Source organism: Bidens hawaiensis, unplaced genomic scaffold (assembly GCF_021521415.1).
Source record: "Bidens hawaiensis isolate Kalapana, Puna unplaced genomic scaffold, B.hawaiensis_p1.1 tig00015854_1, whole genome shotgun sequence".
Taxonomy (NCBI): Eukaryota; Viridiplantae; Streptophyta; class Magnoliopsida; order Asterales; family Asteraceae; genus Bidens; species Bidens hawaiensis.
In genome coordinates this window covers 215931-225368 of record NW_027492417.1, presented here as the reverse complement: position 1 = coordinate 225368, position 9438 = coordinate 215931, and the positions used below count along the sequence as shown (strand labels likewise).

General features: G+C 37.3%; 1 protein-coding gene across 1 annotated transcript; it reads left to right on the top strand.

The window, feature by feature from the left end:
• The first annotated feature begins 4360 nt into the window (after positions 1 to 4360).
• On the top strand, positions 4361 to 9041 carry LOC143549885 (protein GRAVITROPIC IN THE LIGHT 1-like). The gene is made up of 3 exons (XM_077040665.1): positions 4361 to 4407; positions 4509 to 4637; positions 7639 to 9041. Exons 1-3 carry the CDS (start codon positions 4361 to 4363, stop codon positions 9005 to 9007), a joined length of 1545 nt encoding a protein of 514 aa, XP_076896780.1. The 3' UTR covers positions 9008 to 9041.
• The last annotated feature ends 397 nt before the right edge of the window (positions 9042 to 9438 follow it).

The window sequence follows — 9438 nt, the reverse complement described above, 5'->3', positions numbered from 1 at the left end:
ATTTGCTTAAAACATGAAACCTTTTATTTTCAACAAACAGACGAATTAACCATAAGAGCTATGAACCCTAGAGATTCAAATCCGTTAAATTGATTGTTAATTGATCATTAGGCATTAGGTTTATTTAAGAATGAATCAAAACGAACTCAACAGTATATTAATTACCAGTTTTGATTGGGTATTGATGGCGAACGATGAGCATGAAACCGGTGACCAATAGGGTATCACGAACATGGATTCGCGAGATGATTAATGCAATTGATGTTAGGGTTATGATTCGAGAGGACAGGAAGAAGGTGTAGGCCTGTTTAATTGAGATATTATTATCTCTAGATAGCATATTGCCAATTCATATATGGCGGGTTTCTTTATATCGGCAACTCGTGTCAAACAGATTGTGATTACCATATTGGTTGTGTCGGCGAGATTGCAATGCACACGTGAATGGTTATACACAATCAATTCCGTTTATAATTGCGAAGATTATGGTACAAGCAAAAATACGGGTTCATGGGTATGAGAAATTGGGTAAACGGGTTTTGGGTGAATTTAATATAATATAATAACATATTTGCTCATTAGTCCTTGTACTACTAAGGTGGAAACAAAATGGGTTAAAAGTATGGTGTAGGGTTAAAAATTATAATCTTGAAAGTTGTTTTACATTTAATAAATATAATAAGAAATTAAAATAAGTTAGTAATTACTCGATAAACGAGATAGAATTTCCCGAACACAAAGAAAACGGGTCGGGTTATATATATTTGGAAAACCCGAGTTGTTACAGCGATGACCTTGACTTTAAGGCCGTCGTGTATCGCGACCAGCCCAAAAATCAGATTTTTCTTTTTGAACCTTTAAGTTTGGAATTTGGCAGGTTTGGTTCTTTGACTTTGGAAACTTAACATTTTTGACTCGAAATTTTTGTGATGTTACAAGAACTTATACAAAGTTTGTTATTATTTAAAAGTTTTTATACAAAGTTTGTTATGACTTGAAAGTTAAAGGGTTTGGAGTGCATTTTGTTATTTAAATGATCATTGATGAAAGAAAAGCATGAAAAAAAATATACGTGAACGTCAAACTACCAATAGACGGTTGTAATTACGTATGAGGTACAGATATATACATGGGCTATGAAGAGACATCTCACTGAGCCTAAATACACCGTAACTAAAAGAAAAAAAACTTTATTTATAACATCTACAGAATCTGTGAATTATTTAAATGGATATAAGAAATAATTACGTGCGGTAGAAACATGCACAAAAATATTATATTTAGAAAGTTAACAAAAATTATGATTTTCTCTATATCGGTGGATATCATTTCATAACTAAAAAAATATTAAGAATTTTTAGGAACACATAACAACCAAACATTTTTTTAATTATTTTTTTATATTAACATTATTTTAGACTAGTTTTATCATATTAAAAAAAAGTTTGATTACATATATAAATCACAAGTTTACACATATGTAAAATTTATGTAGTAACAAATTTACATATGTTTAAAAAAAACATAGATATGTCTAAAAACTAATTTTCATAATTGTAATCGTAAATATAAATCTAAAATATGATAAAACAACACTCCAATGATATGAACATATAATTTTTTTTATAAAAAACGTTAGTTATTAAGAGTTCATTAAGGTTCTTAAATAAATTAAGAGTTTTATAATCTTACTCATCCTTCTATATATAGCATAAAATATTATTTCCATAAATATCTTTTATTTAGTCTTCTTAAGCGGTGTATTATATAATTATATATTTTACAAATAATGAACTCTTTTTATTAAATTTATACGTCCAATTAAATGTCGTATGTCTTGAAACAAACTTTTTTATTCATTTTAACAATGTTTGGAACCACATCTAATATTCGGGTGAGCATTCTTAAGACGATGTGTCAACCATTTATACTGATTTTGACGTTATATACGTGAAACTGCTTTTTATAATGTCGTATCCAACAATAAGATACCAAAAATGCCAATATTTTCATGTCTAAATTATTTTCATTCAAACGAAACCGGATTGTGAAAAGAACACACGAAAGAGGTTATGTAAAATAGTCCACACAAATAAATGCACAAACAACACTACAAAAAATAAAAAATAATGTGTTGGGCAAGTATCGTCTTCCCAACAATCAAAATCTCCAACAATAATTTGACAGATATTTTTTGGCTTGTTTTTTTAATGGTGTTTTAATGATTACGTGACACGTATTCGACCTAAAATCAGGCGTAAGCCGGTTTCATATGACCATACCATTTTTATTAAAAGTTATGCTATCGTTTAGTTAAGATCACGATAAAATGAAATAATACACTGAAGATGAATTTTATTATGATGTGTAAGATTGATAATGTAAAGTTATGGTATTATGATAGTATGACAGTTTTCCAAACTTCTAAAACCGATTAGTAAAGCTTTTGGTATACTAACTGCAAAGCTTGAGAACCGGGGGTGTTTGGTACAGAGAATGGAAATGGAGAGAAAATAAAAATGGAAATGGAATTGTAGAGAAAGAGAATTGGTATGGAGAATGAGAATCATTTCTCTTGTTTGGTACACGAGAAAATAAACAGATAACTCTACCATACCCAACCCCACCTCCACCCAACCTGACACCACTCACCACCGCAGCCCCACCACCACAGCACCACCACCACCACCAGCCCCACCACCACAGCCCCACACCACCAGCACCACCACCACAGCCCTTTCTTCAACCACAGCCCACCACCACCGGCTGCCGCCACCAAACCCCCTTCTTCAACCACAGTACACAAGAAATTAAAAAGATTCAAATTTTTGGAACATAAGATATAGAAAAAGGAGGCTCAGATCTGTCATCACTGCCTCTTTGGAGATTTTGTGGTGGTGGTTGTGGTGGCGATGATGATGATGATGATAATCAGCAGCCACCTGCAACCACCGCCGATTTCCACCACCACTGTCACCCACCTGCGACCACAATCACCCGACCATCTGAAAACCCTAACCTACCACGAACCACCACTTGAAACCCTAATCTCCGTTCACCCGTATCACCTGCAACCTACAACCGGTTACCATCTCTGTGTTCACCACTGCGAACGGCGGAGACGGGGTGGTGGTTGCAGACTTGGAGACGAGGTGGCGGTTGCAGACTTGGAGACGAGGTGGCGGCCGGAGACGAGGTGGTGGTCGGAGACGAGGTGGTGACATGTTATGAGGAGGCTGCTGAGAAATGGATTTCTCTTTGTTTTAAAGAGAAATGGAATTCTCTAGTTTTAGAGAAATAGAAAGAGAAATAGAAATGAAAAGTGGAAAACAAACAAAAGAAATATTTCTAATTCCATTTCTCCCCAATCAAATCCCTCTACCAAACACCCCCTAAAAGTAAAATTGTATTGTGTATGTGAGCTCTTTTGTAAGCCAGACTCCAACGCGGGTGCACTTAGCCCGCCTGTTGTGAGGTGGATGTCAAGGTGGCAATGTCCTTACCACACGTAGCGTTGAGGCATAGTTGCACTTGGGGCTCCGTTCTCGGGTATGTACGCATTCTTTGTTTGTTTATTCTATTTTATATTTTTTTTCTGACATTTCAAATAAATAAAAATTAAAATGTAGGCTGTACATTGGAATAATGTGTATGGTAATATTGAACGTAAAATGAGTGTATCAAAAGAATACACATAAAGCATATGTGACATGATGACCAGGCCTATTGTAGAAAAAAAACTTTAGCGTTATCGTTGCATTCGTTCTAAGACATAAGAGAGATACAAATCTACAATGATCGTCTCAAATCATTTAATTTATTTTTAACAGACAGACACCATCTCAAATCATTTCAATTTTGTTTTTAGAGGGGAAGGGACACTCATGGGTATTACCCATGCATTGATCAATGATGTAATGTCATCTCATTTCTACCATTAACTACCCAAAAACCACAAACTTACAGGCATCACCTACACACAAGTACCCTAAAACTTCATTAATTCATTTTAATTTTTAATGGCCAATAATGAATCAATGTTGTGTGGCAAACCTTTGCCATGAAATGAAGTCATGCACCTTACCCACATGGGATGGGGTGGTGTTGCCATGTGGTTTGTAAGCCATACACCCTACCCATATGGGTGCCCCTTCCCCTCTTATGGAGTTGTCGAGTTTGAGTGTGTGTGTGGGGGGGGGGGGGGGCTGCTTTAAATGAGGCCATAAGTCAAAAGGTATTAATTGCAATATGGTGTAAACCTAAAGGTCCTCTATGTATCTCAATTATTTTCTGCTGAGTATAAATAAACTCCATCGCCTTTGATCTCAAAGAATATATGCATACATTTTAGAGTAGAAAGATGTTTCCAAACATGTTATGTGGAGCATGCAAATCGCATGGTCGAAGGTAATTTTGATATCTATTTATTCAATTTTAGTTTATTTTCTAAAAAGAGTTTTGTTGAATATATAGTTATGACATATAAGAAATATGTTCTGTTGTTTCAGAAATTTGAAGATGAAGATAAAATCATTGGAACCAATGTCACATGTTCGATTTAAGGACTCCATACCAATCGACATGGATCCAGATTACATTTTCATTGGTGATGTTCCATTGCAACCGAACAAGAACAAGTAAGAACTAAAAAGACAGTACTTCCTTATATAATATTCATAGTTATATAACTTATAACTTACAGCAAAATTTTCTCTGGAGTGGATCTTAAATTATTTAATTCAATTGAAAGCTTGAACTAACCTCAATCTACCATAATTTTCTAAACTATTTAATTTGTGTTATCAGTAGCTTCATCCTCAGCTTACTGCTATTAATTTTAGTTTGTTTTGTTATATGGATACTATTTGTGTGTTCCCGAATTCCACTTAAGGGAGAAAGGAAAGAAAATGAATGGAAAGATGGGTGTGTTCTTAAGTTTTTTTTATGGAAAGAAAGGAATGGAAAGTTTAAAACTTATGTTCTCAAGTTTCATTTAAGGAAAGAGGAAGAAAGGAAAAGGTGGGGGAAATATGAGGTTTTAAATGGTGAAAGTTTTCTTTCCAAAATAAAATGAAGTGGATGGAAAGAAAAGGAAAAAAGATAGATGTGATAAAGGAAAGGAAAAAAAAGTTTTCATTTCTTTTCTTTTCTTTTGTTATTTTAACTCAGGAACACAAGTGAGAGCATAGATTGATATGAGTGGATTTTAATATGCAAGTTTGTTTAATACCCTCATATATGTTTTTGTTTTCTTAAAAAAAATTATTTGTATTAAGTTTCTTTTCTATATCTCTATAATTTAACTAAAGATAGTAATACATTATCTCTTTTAAATTATAACGTTTTTCATCCTTTAAAACACATAACATTATTCTCCATATAATATACAATCAAAACTTGATGAACGAATTGTAATTCTCTAGTTATGAAAAATGAATTATAAATGAGTTCCTAAATTTATTTCTTACTTAGTGTCAAATTAGACAAGAAAAAAAACTTTAGATTAATAGTGTAATACAAAGAATTGATGTGAATTCTTCTAAACAAAACCCTTTTCAGGTCAGTACAAATACATAACGCATCCACACACCTTATGATGATCAAATCAATCAATCATATATTAATACGGTTGTGTAACATATGTAAACGAGTGTATAGTAATAAATCATAAATCTTATACTTTCTTATACCATCAAAATATAGATGGTTGATTTGTAACGAATGGTGTGTTCGTATATAGGGCTGTAAACGAACTGAACGTTCTGCGAGAAGTTCATTCGTTTAACAAGTAAACGAATACGAACATGAACAGAGGCTGCTTTATTTCATTTGTGTTTGTGAACGTTCGGTAATGTGTTCATTTATATTTGTGGTTTGTTTATATTTATATAATATTTTATTTGTAATAACCAACCCAACAATTATTTTCTATAATATTATTGTTTATGTTCAGTTCGTTTCGTCAGTGATTAGTTTTATAGTTTTTCTTTAACCAACAACAAATCCAAGTTATGCTTCGCGGACATTATTAGAATAAAATGGCCAGTTAGGGGATGATACCATTAATTATTATTATTATTTGCTCAAGCGTGTAACTTTATATTTATCTAAGGTGCTTATGTCTAACGTTTTTTCTCTCTCCCCTTTTTTAAATAATACCTGTTTGTTTACATTCGTGAACAAATTGAAATCCTTAATGAACACAATTTTTTGTTCGGTTAGCGTTTTTGAACCGTTCCTGTACAAATTCAATGGCTAACGAACGAACATGAATAAAGGTTCGCTTATAGCCCTATTCTTATAGTCTCCCTGGTCATGGTATAGAAGGTGTAATAGACTAATAGAAATCATATTTCTAGAATTGAAGGTGCCCTAAAGTGTCACCAATATTTAATAAAATAAAAACATATTAGTATAAAAGAAAATAAGAAGGGTTGCAATCGTCGTTACAAGCAATATTGTCTTGTTATACTACTGTCACACACTCACACCTGCAATACCTTTTTAGAACAGAGTTTGAGAGGGGTGAGCAAAACGATGCACAGATTCACTATCTTTTTACTGAATAATTATACTTTGATTATAATATCTCGTAACTAATTAATTCACCCAGGGGGTGTTTGTTTTTTCTTCAAAGATCTTCAAGGGAGCTAATGTCTGCAGGCGCGCAGACATTACCCTTGAAGACTGTTTGTTTTTTTTTTTAAAACAGATCTGAAGTTATCTTCTTTCATCTTAAAAGAAAAGCAAGGAAATCTTGCTTAAAACATCTTCACAAAAAAACCCTACTCTTCTCCCTTTGCAGCCACCCTCTCATCCACTGCTCCTACCACCGTCCGCCAACACCACCACCCACCGTACGCCGCCACCACCACCCCCGTACCCCGCCGCCACCGTCCACCACCATCCACCGCCACCACCACCGTCCACCACCCACCATCCATCACCACCACCGTCCACCACCACCACCACCATCCATCACCGCCACCACCACCATCCATCACCCACCACCACCACCATCCATCACCGCCACCACCACCACCATCCATCACCGCCACCACCACCGTCCACCACCCACCATCCATCACCACCACCGTCCACCACCCACCATCCATCACCACCACCGTCCGCCACCACCACCACCATCCATCACCACCACCGTCCACCACCCACCATCCATCACCACCACCATCCATCACCACCACCACCACCATCCATCACCCACCACCACCACCATCCATCACCACCACCGTCCACCACCAACCAAAACCATCCATCACCACCACCCATTGTCCACCACCACCATCCACCGCCACTACCCACCGTCCGCCGCCACTACCACCATCCACCACCACCACCTTCCACCACCCACCAAAACCAAATCGGCATGGCAGGCAAAGACTAAAAACTAGATGTAACTTGAATAAATGACTTCTATCTTGTGAGATAAGTTTGACAGTTATGCAGACAGTATCAGCTTATAAAAACAAACAGTCTTATATTTTCAGCTTGCAGATCTTCAGACCACATCTTCAGTTGCAGACATGAAAACAGATGAAATCAGCTTGCAGACAGTTTATGTCTGCAAAAACAAACAGCACCTCACTCACTCACTCTCTGTTTTTTTGTTTTCAACAGAAACAGTCGAGGAACCAAGAAGATGGCGGCCAACAAAGTCTCCAACTTCTCCGATCTGATCCACCGTGTCACCGGCTCCTGCATGCTCCACCCACTCGGTTCCAACCACAACTTCACCGAAGACAACTCCGATTACGAAGACGAACAAGAAGACCATCCACAACCACAAGCTGCCACTGAAGAGCAAGACACTTACACAACCACCAAGGAGATTGAAATGGTTACGTTGATGGGAGAAGTCTTCGAAACGGTGTCGTCTTTAAAAAAATCATACGTTACCCTACAAGAGGCCCATTGCCCTTGGGACTCCGATAAAATCAGACTCGCCGACGTCGCAGTTGTATCCAGTTTAAAACAATTAGGGGTTTTGAGAGAGAAATTCCGCCGACGGTCCGCCGATGAAATCGAACACGCAAGAATAAATAAACCCATCTCCGGACCCACACTCCGGGAGGTAGTGGCACCGTACGAGGCGGCAATAGAGAGATTGAAATCTGACATGAAAGCCAAAGAAGAAGAGCTTAATAACTTGATACAGAAATTAAAAACAACAGGAAGTATAAAAAGCCGGTCACACAGACGAGTCAGCTGCAGCAGCCAATTCCAATCCCGGTGTCCGTCAACGTCCGTGGGTAGTTCACTTTCACCGGAGTTGTTTGAAGCGTACATGAACTCCGTCAAAGAAGGATCTAAATCGTTTTCTTTACTACTTTTATCACTAATGAAAGCCGCACACTGGGACATTGCCGCCACCGTGAAGTCCATCATCTCCGCCAGCACCACCGTTGTCGGACCAACTCACGCCAAATACTCACTCGAGTCGTACGTCAACCGGAAGTTCTTCCACGGGTTCGATCACGAGACGTTCTACATGGACGGAAGCTTAACGTCGTTGCTAAACCCGGCCCAGTTCCGGTCGGAGTGTTTTACGCAGCACTCGGATATGAAGTCGATGGATCCGATGGAGCTGTTGGGGATCATGCCGACGTGTGAGTTTGGTAAGTTTTGTTTTAAGAAGTACCTGTCGATTGTGCATCCGAAGATGGAGGAGTCGTTGTTCGGAGACTTGGAGCAGCGGCGGCAGGTGTTGGCCGGGAAGCATCCGAGGAGTAGGTTTTATGCGGAATTTTTAGGGGTGGCGAAGGCGGTGTGGCTGTTGCATTTAGTGGCGTTTTCGATGGAGCCGTTGCCGAGTCATTTTGAAGGGAGTAGAGGGGCGGAGTTTCATCCGGAGTATATGGAGAGTGTGGTCAGGGTGAGAGCGGGTGGTGGGTATGTGGTTGGGTTTCCGGTGAGTCCGGGGTTTAAGCTTGGGAATGGGTATGTGGTAAAGGCTAGGGTGTATCTTGTACCTAAGACTGAAATGTAAGGGGGTGAAATGAATGATTTTGTTTGGATAATGTAGCTTGTAAATTGTAATATTCTAGCTCTATATCTAGAAAAATAATAATAAGACTTTTCAAGCTATCAAGTTAAATGTTTTGAGGTAAGGACATCCAAATATTTTTTGCTTGTAAGAAACATTTATCCCCTCTCATATTTATTATATAGTTATTTAAGTTAATAATTATCCACTTATTTTTAACTAGTAAAGATTTCTTAAGCATGAAATGAACGATTTTGATCATTAAAACACCAAGTCAATGATGATAGTTAAGAAGACGTCAAAATAATTATCTATTTTTAACAACAAAGCTACTCCAAAATACTCCTCTTATAAGCTAGTTATATCAATAAATTGCAACATTTCTACGTTCGACATCTAACATAGAGAGAGACACATTACCACCACACCATAAT